Source organism: Chironomus tepperi, unplaced genomic scaffold (assembly GCF_022539635.2).
Source record: "Chironomus tepperi strain 1889 unplaced genomic scaffold, CSIRO-AGI_Ctep_v1 contig_177, whole genome shotgun sequence".
NCBI classification, from domain to species: Eukaryota; Metazoa; Arthropoda; class Insecta; order Diptera; family Chironomidae; genus Chironomus; species Chironomus tepperi.
The window spans coordinates 204631-226726 of NW_027226299.1; the positions used below are offsets into that span (position 1 = coordinate 204631).

The 22096-nt window shown below is 32.9% G+C and overlaps 2 protein-coding genes across 4 annotated transcripts in view; one reads left to right on the top strand and one right to left on the bottom strand.

Moving 5' to 3' along the window:
• The first annotated feature begins 180 nt into the window (after positions 1 to 180).
• Positions 181 to 2078, top strand: und (methionyl aminopeptidase und). The gene is made up of 2 exons (XM_070638811.1): positions 181 to 359; positions 562 to 2078. Exons 1-2 carry the CDS (start codon positions 224 to 226, stop codon positions 1875 to 1877), a joined length of 1452 nt encoding a protein of 483 aa, XP_070494912.1. The 5' UTR covers positions 181 to 223; the 3' UTR covers positions 1878 to 2078.
• Positions 2079 to 2405: 327 nt separating this feature from the next.
• rk (G-protein coupled receptor rickets) overlaps positions 2406 to 22096 on the bottom strand; it is a 34713-nt gene continuing 15022 nt past the window's right edge. Inside the window, exons 1-14 of one of the 3 annotated variants that reach the window (XM_070639157.1) lie at positions 20975 to 21114; positions 18367 to 19092; positions 10956 to 11027; positions 9699 to 9842; positions 8687 to 8836; positions 7289 to 7360; positions 7106 to 7177; positions 6861 to 6929; positions 6225 to 6362; positions 6014 to 6154; positions 5704 to 5913; positions 5481 to 5552; positions 3366 to 5383; positions 2406 to 3303 (exon numbers count right to left, since the gene is read on the bottom strand). In XM_070639157.1, the coding sequence (XP_070495258.1) occupies positions 3023 to 3303; positions 3366 to 5383; positions 5481 to 5552; positions 5704 to 5913; positions 6014 to 6154; positions 6225 to 6362; positions 6861 to 6929; positions 7106 to 7177; positions 7289 to 7360; positions 8687 to 8836; positions 9699 to 9842; positions 10956 to 11027; positions 18367 to 18740 (3813 nt within the window). In that variant the 5' untranslated portion in view covers positions 18741 to 19092; positions 20975 to 21114 and the 3' untranslated portion in view covers positions 2406 to 3022. Of the gene's footprint in view, positions 3304 to 3365; positions 5384 to 5480; positions 5553 to 5703; positions 5914 to 6013; positions 6155 to 6224; positions 6363 to 6860; positions 6930 to 7105; positions 7178 to 7288; positions 7361 to 8686; positions 8837 to 9698; positions 9843 to 10955; positions 11028 to 18366; positions 19093 to 20974; positions 21115 to 22096 lie in introns of those variants that run through there. The other 2 variants (XM_070639156.1, XM_070639158.1) reach the window with 2 other exon arrangements.

Consider the following 22096-nt stretch of genomic DNA (forward strand, 5'->3'; position numbering starts at 1 on the left):
TTAAACTCTTGCTAGAATTTCAGTCCGTCAATTATGACGCAATTTTATTTTTCAATGAATACTACGATTAATTTTGATACAAAATTGGGAAGTCATTGAACTCTTATCATTCCCGCTTATTTACCAAACATCAAACAAAAAGGGTACGACAGACTGAACGTGATAATTATATATTAGAAAAATCAAGCATCCAGTGCACTACCCTTCGAGCATCAAAGGAAAAATGAACCAAAAAACGGAAGGTCCAAAAGTTGAGGAAAATGTCAGCGAACCTGAAGAGGTTTCTGACCAAAATGTTGCGGAAGTAGACACAAAGACAACAGCCAATAAGAAGAAAAATAAGAAAAAGAAAAACAAAGGTGAGAAATTGTGAAATTTAGAGTTTCAGTGATTTTTGCGCAAAAAAATGTGCACAGAGTATAGTTGCTGACCTCATTGTTATTTTTTCTTTAATTCAATAATGATTGACTTACTGTGTAGCAAATATACATTGCAAACAAGTTTATCTTTATTGGAATATCGACTGAATTGAGGTTATTGATTGTCATTAATATTTTTCAGCAAAACAATCTGAAAATAAAGATCCGGAACAAAATGATACCAAGGAAGAACAACAACCACCTAAGGATAAGGAAGAATCATCTGATGAAGAGGAAAATGCTGCCGATGGAACTGAAAAAAAGAAAAAAAAGCGTAAGCGAAATAAGAAAAAGGGAAATGCCGCAAATGGTAATTTAGGTATTGGAACTAAACCAGCAACTGCTGGATCTCAGTATGGTCAAACCAGTCCACCGTCAATTCCAATTATTGATCTGTTCAAAGATGGCAAATATCCAGTCGGTGAAATCATGAAATATCCAGTTGATGATCGTACTGCTGTCGATAGATTTACTTCCGAAGAAAAAAAGGCAATCGATGCAACACAGGAAGACGTTTATAATGAATTACGCTTAGCTGCTGAGGCTCATCGTGAAACTCGTCAATATATGCAAAATTATATCCGTCCCGGTATGACAATGATTGAAATTTGCGAGGAATTAGAGAAAACGGCTCGATGCTTAATTAAAGAGAAAGGATTAGATGCCGGTTTAGCATTTCCAACTGGTGTATCTAGAAATCATTGTGCTGCGCATTATACACCAAATGCTGGTGATCCAACAGTTTTGGAATACGACGATGTTGTAAAAATTGATTTCGGAACTCATATTAAAGGACGAATTATCGATTGTGCATTCACATTGGCTTATAATCCACGTTATCAGAAACTTTTGGATGCCGTTAAAGATGCCACAAATACTGGAATTAAGGAAGCTGGTATTGATGTAAGATTATGTGACGTTGGTGCTGCAATTCAGGAAGTTATGGAATCATATGAAATTGAATTAGATGGAAAAACCTATCAAGTTAAAAGTATCAGAAATCTTAATGGACATTCAATTGCACCATATAGAATTCATGCCGGAAAAACAGTTCCAATTGTCAAGGGAGGTGACTCAACATTAATGGAAGAGGGTGAATTTTATGCAATTGAGACTTTCGGTTCGACTGGAAAAGGCGTCGTTCATGATGATATGGAATGTTCACATTATATGAAGAGCTTTGAATCATCTTATCAACCATTACGCTTACAATCATCTAAACAATTATTAGGAACGATTACAAAGAATTTCAGTACATTAGCATTCTGTAAAAGATGGCTTGATCGTTTAGGCGCAACCAAATATCAAATGGCATTAAAGGATTTGTGTGATAAAGGAATTGTCGAAGCTTATCCTCCATTATGTGACATTAAGGGATGTTACACAGCTCAATATGAACATACAATTTTATTGAGACCGACATGTAAGGAAGTCGTTTCACGCGGAGATGATTTCTAAGCCATGTACAAAATTGCTGCTGAGTTTTTCATCGAAAATTGTTTCGATTTCATTTTTTGTTTCCTTTTCGTACTCTCCGAAATGTCCTTAATGCAACATAATTTTGAATTAATTCATTTAAAAGTTTAAATAACAAATTATCATGTTAACAATTAAATTTGAAGAAATAAAACAAAATATGCTCGGAAAAGCGTAATTAAATGATGTTTTTACTTACCTTTTTTAACGGTCATTTTGAATTCAAATATAGAACCCTACAAATGATGTAAAAAAAACTGTTGTATTGCTCTGAAAATTTAAATTTAACGACTTTTTGAACAGTTTTCACATTTCCCACAATAAATTGAAAAAGTTCAGTCATTGGCTGAATAATTTGCTTCAATATTGTCAAAATCAGTTCCTTTATGTTCAATTGCATATGCGAAATACCACGAAAATGCAATTATTCACATGGTAATGCGCATAAAGCCTTATTGGAAGCATGATAAAAGCGAGAGAAGAATATAAAATGCATTAAATGCTGCACATTTGTTCATTGGCAATGAGCTTTGTCATACTCAACGCGACTTTATTTGATTCTATTCAACATCATTAACATGTTTTCGACACACAGTTTCGTTTACTTGTAAAAATTATAGTTTTCATATCACTTTTTATATAATAATTAATTAATATATATCTATATATATACTATACTTTTTTGAGGACTTGACAATAATTAACATTTTGTTTTGTATTCTTATCGAGAGCAATAGTGAATGCTTATTTTCCCTTGGGGGTCGTACATAAATGACGTCATCTGATCTCCTTTCACAAAATTGTTTACTCATTCAGTTCCACAGACATACTGCAGACTCCTAGAAACATCAGACGTCATTGATGAATGACCCCATTTGCATTATGCACAACACTTCATATTTATTTTCATTTATAAAAGAGTGAATTCACATGAGTTAGATTAGAATTCGCGAGGTCACAATCAATATCCAATACGTGATCGGCAGGCATATACATTATACATATTCTAAGCGTTAAAAAAGGTTGTAATTTACAAAAAGAGAGTGAGTGAGAGAGAGATACTAATACTTTATAAAAATAAATAATCATTATTATCATGTTTAGGTTTGAGAGCATAAATTACAAGTTCATGGTGGCTTGCTCTTTATATTTGGACTAGATGAGTTTGTGGAATTTTCTGTATCATTTTCTATATTATTAATTATTTGTAAATGAACACAATCCTCCTGATTTTCCGGATCATCCTGATTCTCGTCATCCATTTGAACACTCGAATCAGGTGCTGATGGAATTGTCGGTAAGAATCGGACATTAAGACGTGGTGATGTTGGTTCTTGTGTTTCATCATGAAATGCTGATTGACGTACTAAACGCGGCTTATTGCCTGATATTGATTGACGACTAGAATCTGTGGATTAACATGAAAAGTTTTATGACAATCGCAGTAATCTTAGTTGATGTTATACTTACTACAAGTAGAGAATGTTGGGATACTTAAGCCAGGAATTACGATATTTGATCCACTTGATCTTGAAATTCTCCATGTTGATCCACTCGCTGTTGTTGCTGTTGTATTATTAGAGCCAGATGAATCATTTCGAGAACTTGACAAGTTTGAGTCTTGTGATGTTTTTCGTGTTATCAACCACGATGTATGCCTTCGTCTTGGATCTAATAATCTTAATGGTACACCACAATGATGTGGCGTTCCATGCTTCCACGAATCAGAACGTGATGAGCTGAAATTCCCGTCACTTGATGACATTGACCCAGCTCGCTTGTGATTCTTTTGTTGAACTTCAGCAATGTGATAAGAATAATCCATATGACGATGATTACGTCGTACATTGAGATTTTTAGAATCACTGCAAAATAGGCGTTTCCAAAACCTTGCAAACAAACTTGGTTGTGCTTTTTTCAATTGACGTTTAACTTCCTCATGATCAATAACTTTTCCCCGATTACAGTTACAAGCGTGAGCAGGAAGTAGGGGCGGTATTGCACCGTCTCGAGATGAACGCTCATTTAATGAGTTTGTATTGCCGGGCGTCTGTCGATTCGAAAAATTGGAACTATGTCGACACCTCCCGATACCACGTGTCACCCGTGACTCCTCAATTGCCTTACATAACATTACACAATCTTTTTTAAATTGCTTCGTAAGAATTGCATAGAGAAATGGATTACAACAAGAGTTTAATGGCAGTATGAAGACAGTAAAAACTTTTGCTTGTTCCAATGTAATTAATTGCCATCCGAGGACTGCGGCGATTGAGAAAAAGGCAATGGGTGACCAACATAAAAAGTCTGTAAATACTAATAAAGCCATACGTTTAGCAATCCTTGAGTCATTAGAATTCCATGCCTGTGAGCCACGAATTGCACAATACATTTTTAAGTAGCATCCCATCAATGTGAGGAACGCGACTCCATTTATAAACATTAAAAATATGACGTAGGTTAAACTCCCATAGCCTTTATAAACTTCCATTGGCAAACATACGGAATATTTCCGATAATCGGAAACACCGAATAGAGGTAATACGGCCATGGTCAAGGCAAATAACCAGCCGATACTCATAATATAGCTTGCATGTCGTAATGATAATCTCTTATTCAAGTGCATTGCATGCGTAATTGCATAATTTCTTTCTAAAGTAATTACTGCTAATGTATATACTGACAATTCTGATGAGAGCACAGCCAAAAAGCCACTTAATTGACATCCAACACTCATTTGCCATCTTATAGCAAACATCCTAAATTCACCTAATGTTGATGCATCAACCACAGCCAAAAATCCTAAATAGACTCCCATAAAAAAGTCAGCAGCAGCTAAATTACATACTAAAAATCTCGGCACATCCATTTTTGATCGTGAAAAGATTAACACAAATACAACAATTCCATTTCCTAATAATGCTAATAGAAATACAACCCAGACACCACATCGTAATGTCCACCAGTCAAATAAATCTTCACATGGTAAGAATGGTCCGGGAGTTGGTAGACACTTTACTAATGTTGAACTTGACTCGTAGACATTATGAATCCTTGTATCCTCTCCACTATACAGCTCATTGTCATCTGGAAAATTTGTAATGCTTGGATATCCAAAATCCGCATAGGGATTAGAATATGACTGTAAAATGTCATTCATTTGGGACTGAAATGCATTAGTAACATTTCCATTCAAGTCTGGCCATATATCATTAATTGAGTTATTCCACATAGACATGTCAAATTTCTCGTCTGTTGGAAAGAACACTTCTTCTTTATAAGGACTTTCGATTACCTTCGAGTTGCTCGTCAGCAAAGGTAAGAATGCACAACAATGGTAGGCGTATGATAAAATTAGTGTCCGTATCCTTGGGAAAGCTTTAATGGGTGGAAAAATTCTCAATCGTGGATTATTAAAAGTTTTCAAATGTAACAGACGCTCAAGGCCGCTTGTCGGTAATGAGGAAAAGATGTTGTTTCCAAGATTTCTATTTAATATAAAAACGGAACCAAAGAAAGGAAGAAGAAATAATACTTAAATCTTAAGAAAACGCCAACTGCCGTGATTTTTTCTGCTATACTTACAAATCTTCCAACTGAGTGAAGCCTGAGAATGCTTGTTCATGAATGAAATTGATGTTATTTCCTTCTAGACTTCTATTAAGGAACGTGCAAATAGAATGGAATAAGATAAATATTACTCAAAAAATATTAGCCGATTCCGTAATGGAAGGGAAATATTGAATTAGTTATGGAAATTGATAATGGCTATGGATAATGGAATGGGACGGAACGGAAGTAAACTTACAATGTCTGCAATTTTTTCATACCGCTAAATGCGTCATGTGGAATTGTCTCAATTTGATTATATGGTAATAGAAGATCATGTAGTTGACCTAAATTCTCAAATGGCTTATTATGTATGGACGAAATTCTATTCGATGCCAAATTCAATAGCCTCAATTCGTGACACTGCCTTAAATTTGGGACATGTCTCAACTTGTTGAATTTTAATTCTCTGAATAAACAGAAAAAGGAAGAAGGACAAAATTAAATAAAAGAGAGATAAATAAGGTCAGTTGGAACTGATATTAATTGAAATAGCTTGAAGAACTTACAAACTTTTTAAACGTGGTGAGTGAGTACACAAGCTATCTGGAATATGAGTCAAGTCAGAATGATCAACTCGAAGTATTTCCAAGGAAATGCAACCCTCAAACGATGGCAATTCATTTAAATTGCGAGCATCCGATAAAACTCTGTTGATGGGAAAATAAGTACACATAGAAATTAATACAAGAGCTTAATAATGATGTCGTGCATACTTACAACTTTTTCAATTTTTTTAAATTTCTTATGGCACTTTCATGGATGTTCTTCAATGGATTGGCTCGCAATTCAAGAGTCACCAGACTTGATGGCAAGCTTCCATGTGAGATGGTCATTATCTTATTATTTGAAAGCATTCTGTTTTCATTTTTAAATATCGTTCAAGGAAAGAAAATGAAAATGAAGGAATTTTAATTAATTGAAAGTAGAAATTCATGCATTAAGATATGAATATGGATCTAAGTACTCTCGATAGCATTTTCGTGCGTCAGCAAACAGAGTAAACTGTGCAAAAAATGGTACAAATTTTTAATTTTAAATCTTTGTTTACAAACAATCTGAAAATTGAGATTTTAGATCAAATAATGCCTAATTGACATCATATTATTGATCTTTCTATGCTTATCAACATGATAGTTGGTAATTAAAAGATCCAGTGCTGACCAAATGAACCAAATCAACATAAAAACAAAAAAGCAATATTTTAAGGTTACATTGTGTTGAAATTGAAAAACAATATGTGTAAATTGTACAGAAAAGTAATCAAGAGTACTTAGAATGCAGAAATTATGAGGCAAGTCAAGTAAATGTGTATAAAAATTAAAAGGAAAAAAGTAATAATAAAATGCAATTTACAGCTCTTGTAACTGGGTCAAATTTTTCAATCCACTTGATAAGGACTCGAGTTTATTGTCATCCAGATCTCTGCATTCATATTTGTGGCATATGTTTATCCATGGCAATAGAATATATGCAGATGAAAGAAAAGCAGAAAGCCATTAATTTACAATTCTCTCTAATATACAATTCAAAGAAATAACACTGAATATGAAACTCAATGTATTAATGTTACTGTTTGAGAAGTACGTGTGCATACTTACAGTACTTTTAACTTGGACAGATTTCTGAAAACACCCGATGAAATTTCTCGTATTTGATTACGTTTGAGGAACCTATTAAAAATGCACAAAATCAAATTTCATAACATATATGAACAAAAACTCAATTAGTATGCATACAAAGCCATACATTTGAGTTCGTAGAATAGTTTCCAAGGTACTTACAAATATTGCAAATTTGCTATCACCGGAAAATCTTCGTCATCGAGTCGAGTCAGACGATTATTAGCCAGATTTCTGAAAATGGAAATTCAAAATTGCTTACATTTATTCTCGACATTTTAATGTCTAGTTCTAATTCTAATTCTCTTTGTCTCGGTCATATTTAATATTCACATGCAATAAACTATTAAAAACTGATCATTTTATCCAGATTAATGCAGCAGTCACTAATATTCTTGTTAATTTTTTAAGCTCTATTGTTTCTAGTTAAAAGCAAAAATAAAGTTGTTGTTATTGTAAGCGGAAGTTAAGTCAAGTTAACAATAAATTTCTCAGTGTTATTTGTATATCTTTAAATGCAATGCCAATTGAGTTAAGCAACGAAAAAATAATATTAATGATGTTTTTCTCGTTAATTTTGTTTTGTTTTTGGAACAAAAGGAAATGACTAGGAAAAGCTAGTAACAAAAGAAAATAAAGTAAAACTAGTAACATGGTCATCGGAAGTGGATGACTATGACGCATTTTTGCTTATTTTAATGTCATTATACTCTGATCAACAAAGAGTTAGATCTGTGATTGAGGTTTAAGGAACTGTCAATCACAGATCTAGATGGAGATTAGGGTTGAGTAATGATTCTAGAAGTGCAGATGACGTAACCTCTCAGCATGTTGGGTATGATTATTCTTAGTAATCATCTGGACCCCATCCTAACTCTTGTCATGGTGCGTAACTCTACTCTAATCAAACACGACATGAGGTTCATACTATTCATGGTATTTCCTACACATAGATTGTCCAACACTGTCATAAATTGAATTTTCAAGGCAGAGTTAAACTATCCTAATGTTTTTATTGATTATTTTAACTACTTTGGCTTGAAACAGCTGCGGTTTACCACCTTATCATCATAGCTTCTCTAACCGCGTGTCTTAAATATAGAATACTGTTCATTGGAATCAAATCAACCAAAATCAAACAAAGTCTCCAAGATACACAAAAGTAAAGCTTTTATGGATCTTGAAACATTGATCTATAGCAAATAGAAATGACAGATAATTGGTCAACCGTCAAATTAAGCGCCCGGATGAACAATCGATGCTCCAGAATAAACAATCTATCATTTTCTTGGCACTATGCTGCTTGAATTTCTCGCATTGCCGCCTTCGATTTACAAAAAAAAATCCCATTTGAAGCCTCAATTATCCTTACTCATAACCTCAAAATAGCTTTAGGATCAAAAATAACCTCAAAAAAGCTTTAGGATCAAAATGAATACATAAGCGCATCACGTTATCATGTCGTTGCAAAAATGCGCCAAAATTAAAGAAACAGAGGAAAGGAAAGTTTTGTTCTCATAGCTTCACACTTTCTTTTTATGTAATCATCACATTACTTACAAAGCTTCCAAAGTTGCTGATAAACCAATTGTTAAAAGTTTTGTTGGAACACGTTTCAATAAATTTCCTTCTAAACGTAAATTTTGCAAACTATGAAGATGACTTAGTGTAATGTTATCAAAAGTTTCAATTGCATTGTAGTCTAAATGTCTGTTGAAAATGAGAATGAAAGTGGATTTTTTTTTTTGCATATCTCAAAATTAGATTATGAATGGCTCTTAATGGTTGGGTTGGTATTTTGGTGCAAGTGAGGGGATGAGAATGGTGATGATAATGATGACGATAAAGCTAAAGTGCTCTTTTACTTATATATTAAATAGAGTTAAGCAGAAAAAAGTGTTGTAAGTGCAAAATTTGTATGTGATATCAGAAATAAACTCAAACATACAGTCACAAAACAATCTTCATTCTCATTCATTTCATATACAATTTCTTTGCTCTTTTGTGAGCTGTTAATGATAAAAATGAAAATGAAAATGGAGCTTTTAAAATGTTCCCACAATGGACCAATTTCAAGGGTATGTATATGCTTTTCGTTTGGTGACGAGAAACAATTTATTTTACTGATAAGTAACAAACATGTGCGAGTAAGCGACGATAAACGCATTTTTCCCTGTATAACAAAGTAATCTTCTAATTTTTGTGAATAACTGTCAAAAATTATTTGAAATTTACAATTTCGAAAAATAAGGATTGTTCAAAATTTAAAATTTAACGGTGTTTTGTGAATAACGATCAAAAATTATTTAAAGTTTACCATTTTGAAAAAGAAGAGTTCAAAATTCAAAATTTAACGGATTTTTAGACAAAAAAAAAATTGAATTCAGGTTTCATTCCATCACGGACAGACAGACAACAGAGGAAAATGCGCTTATCAAGGAAAATAAGCTTCTCACATTCCTGATATGTTTATGGTGAGAAGAAGGAAAATGGATATAAAAAAAACAATATTTAAAGGAAGAAAAGAAGAAGGAATAAAAGAATTTTGGATATAAAATCACATGCTACTTACAACGATGTTAGACTTTTGATATTTTCAAATGCTTCAGCCGGAAGACTTGTAAATCCGCAACCTTGTAGCACCAAGCGCTTCAAATTTTTCATACCCAAAAAGGCATTCGATTCTATTGTGTGTAATTTATTATCTGACAATATTCTGTGGGAAAAAATATTATATACAGCAATCATAAATATATTGGAAATGAGAAATGGGAAAAAATTTATTATGATGTTTAATTCATGAGAGAATAGCCTTTTTGCTACATCTCATAGCTCATTTTTAAAAATTGATGGATACATTTATTGATGAGATTTTCATCTAAGCTGTTAGGAAGGTTCCCAACTGATAAATTGGATTTACAGCTTTTGTTGATTTACAAAATGATTCTCGGAAAAAGAGTTTGGATGATATGATAAGTGGCTTGATTCTCAGTAGGCGCAAGGTTGTGAATAATATAGAGCTGCAAGATTCTTGGTATTAAGATACTATGAAGGTCTTTAAATACAGCAGTGGTGGGCAACCTTCGTTTTTTCACGGGACATCTTGGTAGAAAGCTTCGACCAAAACCGTACATATTGTACGGTTCATAGCATTTTGGAAAAATTTTATCGCGGCACACAGGTTGCCCACCACTGAAACAGAGCAAGCTATATTTTCAGCGTATCTATGTTAATTAAAAATCAATTTTGTGATCAAAAATTAGAAATACGCTGATGCAGCTAATAAATATCACTTCCATAACTTAAGTATCGATATTGGAAATGAGATAGGAAGTTCAAAATTCACCTTCCTTCCCTTCCGTCAATCTTATTCAATCACAGGATCTACACAGACACAAGAAATTCTTAGTGGCGATGATAAAACTCACAGCAGTCTATAAACTAGTTCAAGATGAACAGCTCAACATTCTTTTACAAAGGAATTCTATTCCTTTATTCAAACTTAATAATGGAATCTTTTTATAATCACAAAAAAACTTAACAAACTTCTTTGTCGCTTTCAGTTTTCAGTCACTCCTGCCTGAACCTATCACAAATCGTATTTCCCAAACAAAAAAAGCAGCTTTCAACTATAAATCTAAGTTTATGAAAAACTTTCTTGTTCTTATTATTGGCACAAAAACTTCTTTAAGGAGATAAAAATGTGCTCAAAAATTACACTCTGATCTATCCTACTGAGAAGAACAAGATGTATACCAAAACTTTGAACCTTTTATCTTTCATTAGCAATACATGTATAGTTTTTTAAATGAAATATCTTAATACTTACAGTTCCTCTAGCATCGGTAGCATTGTAAACGAATGATTTTTTAATACTGTTATGTTGTTACTTCCCAAATCTCTGTGGATATAATGAAAATGTAAGTAAAAAATGGATAAATTTAATATGGACATGAAGGAATGAAGAACAAGTATAAGTTAACATGCATTGTTAAAGCTTAAGAATAAGAAAAAAATTGTATTTGAATACTAAAATATTCATACTTTTCAGCAGCATAATGCAGGATGGATAAGCTTGTGCTCAAACCAGAGCTGGATGTTGACTTGAATTTTCAATAAAGTCAAATTGACTTGAATCTAGAATGCAGTCAAGTTGACTTGCATTTTAAAATGAAGTCAAGTTGACTTGAATTTAACATGAACTCAAGTTGACATTTTCATCCTGAATCATAGTCAACTATGAGCTCTGGATCAGACAAAATCTTGCTCAAACAAGTAAAATTGAGAATAAGAGAAATTGCTGGATCCGAGTTAAACAGGCAGTGATTAGTCTAGCCTTACAACTAAACTTCCAGTCGATTCATCGAAATCGGATCCATTCAAATAAGAAATCCAATAGAATTCCTCTCAGCTATTTTCATATTCAAACTTGGTTCAAACTAAGTACCAATCATAGTAGACATATCTGACACAAGAACAACAACCCTGTCAAGATGTACATCTTATGGCGAGCGAATGAATTAAAATGAATGGACATGAATAACTTTCTTCATATTCTAACGTTCTGTGCTTTATTGCACATATATGAAATTGCAGCAACAGCAGCAGCACAACTAGAAATATAAATTTTTATATTTACAATGCCTCGGAATGCTTTATCGTGCAGATGACACAAGAACTGTGCATTTCTAAGTTTCTTTTTTTGAAAAAAATCATTGACACAATTTTTCAAATCCTTTGCCTGACTCCATCGACTCATTCTTATTTAAATTTTTTTCTGTGTACTTTACCACAAACACTCCCATTCATGTCTCCATTTTTCATCATTTTAATAACTTGGTCGCATTTGTGGAATCATAAAGATCTAACCAGATGGACTCCTTTTTTTTCTAGTTGACAACCACATGTCAAGCTTGTTTCGTCTTCAATTTCCATAATATTTCTCATATCTGAATAAATTTCAGTTCAAGGAAATGAATAGTCTTAAAGGAACATAAACTAGATGTATATATCATGACAAGAGCTTTCGATCAGACCAATTGCAATGTTATCACACGAATCGGAATCGATGGCAACGAAGCAAAACAAAAAAAAAAGTTTCGATGAAGACACAAAGTATTTATTTTGGATATGAATATTTGGTGTGCAATGAGGCAACGAGCAAGTAACGAAAACAAACTTTCGCCATCATACATTGCTTTTTTGCACATTGTAAACTGCATTTAACCTAAATTAAATGTCGTAAAATGCACAAATTTGCAAAACTTTCATTTTTTTTTGTGTGCTGTGCTGCTTCCTTATTTTTTTGTTCTACTTGAATGATATGAAAAATTTTGATTGGAAAATTTTTCTGTTCTGGTTTGTGCAACTAACTCATGCTGCATGATAAAAATATATATGTGTATATCTGTTCCATACTCTCATTCTCACAATGAGCTTTTTTATTCCTTTACGTTTATTTTCGCTTTATTTTTTTGTGTGGCAGGAGATGTGAGTGAGACTTTTATAGATATAGGAGTGAGGATCATATCTTCAGTCGTGCGATTATAGGTCGTGACTCTGACTTCAACCCCTGAACCCACCACTGCCTTCCAAAATTGAAACTCAAAATGATTCATCTCAAATTGTACAGTTTAGCTTCCTCATTTTATGAAAGCAGAAAAATTTATTGCTTTATGTCAGTGCTGTCCAACCTTTTTCTGCACGACGGCACACCTTCGACTTAAACCATACGCAGCATACGGTTCATGACATTTCTAATGGTTTAATTTTTGCGGCGCCCTAGTGTGCCGAGGTACACAGTATAGACAGCACTACTCTATGTACATCCTCAATCCACTGGATTTTAATGGTGAGCACCCAAATCTCTGTGGATATAATGAAAATGTAAGTAAAAAATGGATAAATTTAATATGGACATGAAGGAATGAAGAACAAGTATAAGTTAACACCGTGGCACATCTTTCAGCAGCATAATGCTTAGCCTCGACTGAATTTTCAATAAAGTCAAATTGACTTGAATCTAGAACAGTCAGTTGACTTGCATGAAGTCAAACTTGCATCAAGACATTTTCATCCTGAATCATAGTCAACTTCTGGATAATCTTGCTCAATTTAGAAAACACACTAGTGTGCCGCGGAAAATAGTTTGAACAGCACTGCTCTATGTACACTCCTCGATCCACTAGAAGAAGAATAATAAGGAAAAAGATATATTGCATGATACCCATTTCAAACTAGAGATATGTGAAATAGATTTTGATGGTATATAGATGAGCTTTTTTTTTCTCTTCCTTCATTTCAACGACAAGGATGCTGTATTCGATTCACCACAGAAACGAGTAATCTCGAATTAAACTAAATTAAAGTGACAAGTCGTGATGTAAATTGAACATGAAAAGATTAAATTAAATTTGTTGTGAATTTCTTATAAATATTTTGTTTGGAACTAACTTTTCTCACTCAGAAAATAGTTAGCGTGTTATTTGTGAATTATGCTTTAGTTCCTTCATTAATGCTGTTGGTCTATATATTGAGATAATAAATTGTAAATTGACCAGTTAATTGACATGTGTTGGTATTATCCATTAAACTTCAATGGAAATTTATAACAATGTGTTATTTTGTTGAATTGATATCTTAAGGAACTAATGTTTGGGGCAGTGGGAATGGAAGCTTTTCGCTACATATTTGAACATCTTTTATGGTATACACAGTTGTGTTCCGCGGAGCACAGATTAACTACTTTTCAGGAAGTAAAGATAGTAAATTATTTACTGTCCACGATCATATTGAGCTAGCGGAAAGAATGATTAAGAACCAAATCAATAGGCTCACATTGAAAGGCATTAGCAGATAATTTAATTAGAATAAAGCGGAGATTCCGCTTGACAGTTAATTTGATTGCCTATCAACTGAATTTGATTGGCTGTCAACTGTCCATAACTACAGTATAATTAGATTGGAGAAGTGTCCATTTAGCAGTGGTTTCCAAGTGGATGTCAATGCAAAACAGACGCTGCTTAGTTTTAATTGGTGAAATGCCTGCTTGACTGTCGTGCGTATCAGTGCATATATTTCAATGTTTAACAGTCAGACAACAAAACTCTAACAAAAGAGTGTATCCAGTGGCCTCATCTCAGAGCAGTACAATGTGTTAACGTCGCTGCTCTGTCACTTTAACTGTAAGACATAAAGTTGCCCTCGAGTTTGCCTCATTGTGCCACTCGAGATCCCGCTCCTCACAAACAACAATCATGCTCTAACTCATTTTTCTAACATTTTTCAAAGCACACTTAGTTTTTCTCAGAAAGTTTACTCATTAGTATGATCACTGCAATGAAAATGTCCTTTGGATGTTAGTACGCATTGCTAGATCCACTAAAACAAGGCCAGCTACCAAAAGTTTCACTCCTTTCTAGCAACACTTCTTTGAATCTCAATTAGATTCTCAAGATGCTTCAGAATAATTCAATTCTAAAGAGAACAAAAAGTGAACTTCAAAGCCTATCATTCTTTCAAATCATGATCAGAAAAATTCATCACGTAATACTCATTTATTCATTCATTGGAACTTGCTCTATAAAAGTGCGCTAAATTCATCATGCTCATTATTAAAGAAATTTCCTACATTCATTATTTATACTTATCCGACGTAGGAGTGTGAAAACAGATACAATATGAGTTAAGAAATGAAATGAATAGGAGAGAAATATGTAATTGGGGTGAAGGATGCAGGAATTAAAAGTTTCTCTTATTTTTTTTTTACTTCCATAAAAAAGGAAAGAAACTTTATCTTTTACAGCATTTATTATTTTATTATTGTTGCTGTTTCTGCCTTATTATTTTGTGTCGATGAATTTACGGCTCTAAAGCATTTATATTTTGCAAAACCATATTCCGAGACGACTAGGCAGGGAAAAAATTTTTCAAGGACTTTACACAACACAGCATCCTCTTTTGTTCTTTTGAGTTTAGGACAAACTAATAAAAACACATCAAGCGTATAAAAGGATTTTGGCTGCTCTATTCAGTCTCTTAAGAAGGATATCCACTCGTGAAGGACAAAAACCTCATATTTAATGATCAAATTAAGCTCTTGTTTCGTTAATAGCTTATCGTCTGTATAAAATAGGATGAAATTTATGAAGCTCATTTGAAATTGGTCATTTGAATATAAAGCTATGGATGTGTCAGGCATTGAAATTTATTGCTGTTGTATGGACAATCTAAGCCATGTTGTAGCTCATGAAATGTCGATAATAAAGTCGAGATGACCATGTCTGAATGATCCTCTAAATGTAAACACTCTATCAGGATTGATGTAAATACTGTAATGTAACATTCAGCATATCCACATCGTATGTATGTGAATTGCTTGTAGCTATAATACCCAGAAAGTGTTCAACAAATATCCTTCAATGATACAGCAATACAGCCATATTGATTTCATCACGCATTTCCTTTATTATAGCACTAGATACATACTTCACAGCTCGTAATCTTTCTCTTTTTGTTTTTATTCCTTTACTTCGCACCCGGACGACATAAAATAGTGTATAGAAGAGCATCAATTCTATTACTGGATGCACACATAGCTACATAAACAGCCATGATATGGTGTTGGAAAATAACAATAAATAAACAGTAGAATGTTCTGCTGTAATAGAGCAGCAAGCACTGGATCGTATGTATGGGAACTTTTCATGGTAAACCAAATTAAGTTGCAAACAATAAGTGAGATGTGAAGAAATTTTTTGTTGCTCACAATCAGGAAAGGAAAGACAAAAAAGAAAACCGTACGTGATCTGTCGTCAGTATGTGTGCTCAGATAATAAGCAGAAGCAGTCAATTTTTAAGATGTTTATAATCATAAAAATTCAATATAGAATAAGGGGTTTTTAAATTTTAATGAAAAATTTTGAGCTTGTCATGTCTGAAAAGCATATTTTTAATGGTACAAAACTTTATAGACTTTAAGGTAGAACAGTTTGAAGATAAACAGTCTATTCCGAACAGCACATCGTGTTTGCACGGGAATCATTATGTCTTCATATTAAAAGGTAAGACAAGAAGTTGTCGTGATGATACTCCGAGTGGACAGAAGTACATTATAACTAGTTAAAGGCAAGTTTCTGTCTAGTTCTAACAGTTTTTTGTTTACTCGGGCACAGTGACGGCTTACTTTGACCCATTTCAACAGTAATAAATGTAGTTCGCCGAAATCAGAACCGGAAGGTACCGCCCGGAGTAATGCTTGCATTATGAGGTATTTTAAGAAACTTGATGAAAATTTTGATGAGACAACGAAGAAAACTTTGGGATATTTCGTAATTCTTGTATATAATACTAACGATAGTGACGCAAGTGATTCACAGTCAACAACAGACGAAGGATTTGCATTTGTAAACATCCCAAATCTATTATGGAATCATCAAATATTGATCAAATATGAAGTGTTTGTCTTCATCCAAATGCAATCTTCAGATTTGTCTCTAAATCTACTGATTCTTCATCATATCATACTCAGTAGTTATCTTTTAATAGTCATCCCCAAGACAAACGAAAATCTTAAGAAAAAAATTAAGAAAAAATCGTAAAAAATGAGATTTAAATCCATACATAGCTTTCGGAATTAAGATCCACATTAATGTGTTTTTAACCCACCATGCGGTATCAATAATGATGGAAAAGCAGTGGAGAGCAATGAAAGCTTCTTGTTTATCTTTTTTGTGTTATAGTATTGTGTGTGACAGAAGTACTTCATAGGATAATAATCGTAAAGCAAATACACAACAAGCAAACTATGGATTTTTGTACAATTTAATCCTCCTAGAAAAAGAAATAGACGATGAACGATTCAGTTGGATGTTAATACCATGAGAAAATGCTATATTATGCGTATAATCCCACCATTGCATTTTGTCAAACTGTTCCCAGACAAATAAAACTTCAAGCATCCATAAAAAATACTCTATCGTCGCTTAAAATTTTTTCATTCCTTCCATTTCCAACATTCAACTTGAAAATCATGATTTTCTTCATTTTTTTCGGATCGCAAATAATGATAATAAAAGAATTTATCGCACTTGAATTCACTTTAAGGAGATTCTTCCACAGCATTTATGATTTTCACGTTTTTACATTCCCAAGATTGCCTTTTTTTTTCAGAGTCTCAAGATAGACAGAAAACTTTTCAACGGTGTGTGTTGCCATGAGGAAGAAAGTGGGAGAGATAGCGACTTGAAATGTCTCACTAAAGGTATACAAATGTTGTATGTAAAGCTATTAAGATGCATCTAGGTGGAAAAGATGCTAATATGACACAAAATTTCCTTTTTTATTCGCGCAATTTTCACTCTCGGGTGTGTAATTTTTCATAAATGCCAGTAAGTGAGGTAAATTTGCTTTTATTGTCATTTTGACTTGATGAACTTAATGTTGATGGAATAAAGTGTGTCTTGAGGGAGAATATCATTGTAGTTATTGACATTTATAAGTTTATTGATGCTTGATAGAAATTATTGTCAATTTTGAATGAATTGTCAAGGATCATAAATGTATATTATGACTTTTTATCTTCTATTTCTAAAAAAATATAATTAACTTTTATTTTACATTACTTCCTTTGACATATTTTAAAGCTTTTATAGCTTTTATAGACTAAATTTGGTCATTAAACTTGATAAAAAAATTAATTGATTTCAATTTTTCAAAGATTGCTATTCAAAATATAAATCAGAGGTGAACAACCTTTAATGTGCCATGGCACATCTTAGTGGTAAGGCTCGATCAAAACCTTATACGGTATACGGATCATAGAATTTCCCAAACAATTGGCAACAAACCAGTGTGCCACGTCACACAGCTTGCCCACCATTGCTCTAAACAATCATAGCAATCTAAGTAATTAATCAAAGTAAGCTTAATTTAACATATCAGAATGCGTTGCTAACTTATACCTTTATCATACTTAATATTCCCAATCTCCCTTTATGAACTCGACTTGCTTATTCACATAGTACATGACTTGACAGGAGTGTCATCAGGGGTCAGGGTGTCGTATATTTGAAATTTTAATGGGTTTTGGGATGCTTTTTGGAAAAACTCTAACAAACTGAAGAATTTTTCTCAAAAAAGGAGTTTGAACCCCAAACCCGCTCCCACCCTGACTACACCCCTGCTAAGTGAACAATCAAGAAGTAGATTTTGTTATTTTAAAATATTCACAAGTCACTTACAGTTTTATGAGCTCTTCAGGAAGATCCTCTGGTACTGTTGTAAATCGAGTGTGTCGACAAATGAGCGACACTTCCTCCGATGTTCCAGTACATGTACAGCCTTTTGCCTTCCATGGATCACAAATTTCTTTGAGTGTTTTTCCCAAGTCACCATATTGTTTGAGAGCTTCATTATACAATCGTTTGGCCTCTTCTTCTGCATTATTTGATGGAATTACAACAGACTCTTTTAGTAGAAATGTGTCTGATAATTTTGTCGAATGCAATTTGGATGATGTCTCATTGCATTTGGTAAAAATAAGTAAAATTGTAAAAATTAGAAGCAGATGCCATCTCGGTACATTATTTTTTGATAGACGTGTAACATGAGCCATTTATAATTATTCTAGGCTTCATAAAATTATGTTGTGCTTAAACTTTTTAATTTATATATTTACACAAAGTTTCACTAATCAACCATCATCAATTATTTTTTAAATCTCATTTTGTCTTGTAACTTAATATATGCATATTTCATAGTAGGAATTATGTCAAGTCACTTCTTATTCTGCACATTATTTCTCACTTTTCAAAAACTGGATGTATTCAAATGAATATCAAATCACTCAAGTGTAAACTTTCTGTCCACAAATCATAAATAACAATCAAATCAACATTTATGAAATTGAACTGGATCTGCTGGTCTCGTACTCGACGTCTTGTGTTGGTGGGTGCTCGAAAAAATGTCTGTAATGAGAAGAAAAGTTTGACAAATTGTTAGAAATGAGAATGAAATGCCAAAAATTGAATGGATTATATCCATAATAGGTTTTATAGTATCATTGACAGGGGGTTGATCGTAAATGACGTCTATTTTTTGATTTTGAGGATTTTTGACTCTTTTTTCCAAATTCTCATGATCAAAATAATTTGGATGACAGGAAGCTTTACCGCCGGTCTTCCAAAATTAGTGGACGTCACTTACGGACGACTCCAAAAGCCATTCTCATAAATTATTGATGAAAAATGGTGATTTGGTTTTGAATGCGAAAGTTTATACCCGAAATATTGTTTGACAAATTTACGTTTTCCTTTACGAATCGGAATTTAGCGCCTGACGGTACTCAAAAAATATAAAAAATCAATTTATTACTAATGTTCAAAGTTTTCTATGCTTTTGACACAATTTCTTTAATAGAACAATTGCTGTAAGGGAGGAAGAAAGTAATGTATTTTTATTGCGGCTTTCGTTCTTATCAATCTATAACTTTTCATGTCATGAATGACTTCTTTATTTTCATTTATAAAAAGAAATTCTCACTCCGTCATGTACTTCCACCCTCTATCCAATTTTCATTCTATATTTTTTTTTTGCTTTCCTATCTACAAAACTTATTTCTTGTCTATGAAGAAGTTTGCAGCCAATTTTCTCAAAAAATAAATTCGCTTATGTTTTCACTTCGCACGGTCGACTGAGTCGGAAGATTATTAGGATCTAGAAGTATTTATTGGATTGATTTGAAAATGAAACCAAAGATTGCTTTGACAAATTAGATTTTTATTTTGGTTAAAAAAAGATTGGTGAACGGAAGTCCGCAAACTTTCGATAATTAACTTTGTTTTTGAATCTGTAATCCTATTCTGTTACAAATGGATACGGAGCTTTAGAATGAGGTTGATTTGAATTTAATTTAAGTTAACGGACGTCGATTACACGAAAAAAGTTATTTTTCCAATCTGGATCTCAAAATTCAATTAGAATTGTTTGTTAGTTGATAATTACTTAGTGCCTGACCTACAGTAACATCAGTTTTACGTTGCAATTACTTGCTATTTCAGCTTTGAATGCCAAAGCCTAGTAAACCCCTAATTTGATAAGCAAGCTTTAGATATGAACAAAATTCTTTATGAATTTTTCGATCTAAAGTTTAAATTGTTTACAATTGTTGTGTGAACAATTCTATAGATCAAAGTCGAGTCAACCTGGGAGTTCCATATCACTGTACCGCTGCACACAGCTTCTCATCACTTCTATATGCAACGATAAAATTCACAACTGTTTTTGGAATCTGCAGATAATCCAAAGAAACCAACCATGAATCTAACAAATATTAACAAACAAGACAACCTTATTGGCTTTCAAATGACAAGTTATGAGACATCCTGTCTATCCTTCCTGCATTACACAGCACAAAATCCCAAACAATTTACAAAATTTAATTTGAAAGCTCAAATAAAAATTTATCGGATATTCAAGAGTAAATCCAAATGAAAGTGAAAATAGCATGTAATGCCTCCTTCTTACAATTTACTCTTCCATTCACCCCTTCCTTCACTTCCTTAAATGTAATATTCTATTTAATAGCTTTTCTCATATTTCTCTTCATTTATTCCCTATTAAATCCACAAAGAAGCGCAATATTTTGATAAAACTTTAATCTCATTCACATAAATCTTAAATTTTTATTTTATGGCACGCGCTCATTTCTTCTGGCATGTATGTAAATGTTATTTTAATGTCAACATTTACATATTAGCATCCATTTATCATATTCGGATAGAAATAATAAAGCTATTTTCACACACGAGACTAAGTTTAATTCATTATCACATGCTGAATGACACTAACAATTTTTTACCGCCTTAACAGCACTTGCTGTTCACTTAATTTCAGTGTTTATGCATTCACTATTCAACTGGTACTGAAAGTGAATCTAAACAGAAATATTATATTTGCAAAGAAATTCACATGTGGCTGCTGAGAGAGTAATACCAAGAGAGAGAGTGACTGACTGGCTCTCGATGTAAACTTATGATGAGAGCAAGGAGACCGCCTGGAGAGAGTGAGAGAATGAAATATATGAGAACCAGCAAAAAAAGCAATAAAATTAATAACTTCATATCATACGCCGCGAATTAATTTTCTCAACACCAAAAATGATTGCATTTTGGACGTCTACGTATGGAATCTCACATTAATAACAATAAAAGTGACGATGAGAATAAATAAATTTGTTTATACTTGCCAAGTAATGAAGGAAAATAGGATTTTATTGTTGTGTATTTAATGTAATGTGGATGTAGAACGAGCAACCTAGATATTTTGCATCTGAACTATTTTTATTGCATCAACACGGTCATGCACGGCTGTCTACACACTTGTTTATAATGTGATCATTAATCACATTAAAAATTCTACTGAATTTCATTATAAAAATGCGTTAAAAATGTCAACTAGCATTCGCCTTCTCATTTTTTTTCGTCCTACGACTATGAAATTTTTATAATTTATGACAGATGACTTTTAATGAATTCCATAAGATCACTCTTTTTTCGTCTACGACTGCAATTCATCGTGCACACATATGTGTGTGCAATTAAAAATGAATTTATTTATTCATCGATGTCATTCACATTAACATTGACCAGCTTAAACTTTACACTCAAGTCGTGAGAGGCTCAATAACGTGCGATGTATTTTAACGCCAAAAAACATAGTAACGAGTTATCTCATGTATGTTTCGTTCCGTAATTGAAATATATGATGTTGACTATACGCTTACATTGCCAACTAAGGTGAGATTATTTTGTGTTTTTTGCGAATTCTTTTATGTGAAAGTTAATTGTTGTGCTTCATATTGGATGGCTTGTTGGATTTTTGGCTATTTTGCTTGCTGGATCTTTTAGAAAATTGAAATTTTGGTGATTTTTCATTTTGTTGGCAACGTTCCTGTATTCTATTAGATTCAGA

Bases quoted from the DNA above. Each gene is read 5' to 3' on its own strand.
- und (XM_070638811.1), top strand. From the start codon at position 224: ATGAACCAAAAAACGGAAGGTCCAAAAGTTGAGGAAAATGTCAGCGAA. The intron at 360-561 runs GTGAGAAATTGT...AATATTTTTCAG, and splicing joins TAAGAAAAAGAAAAACAAAG to CAAAACAATCTGAAAATAAA.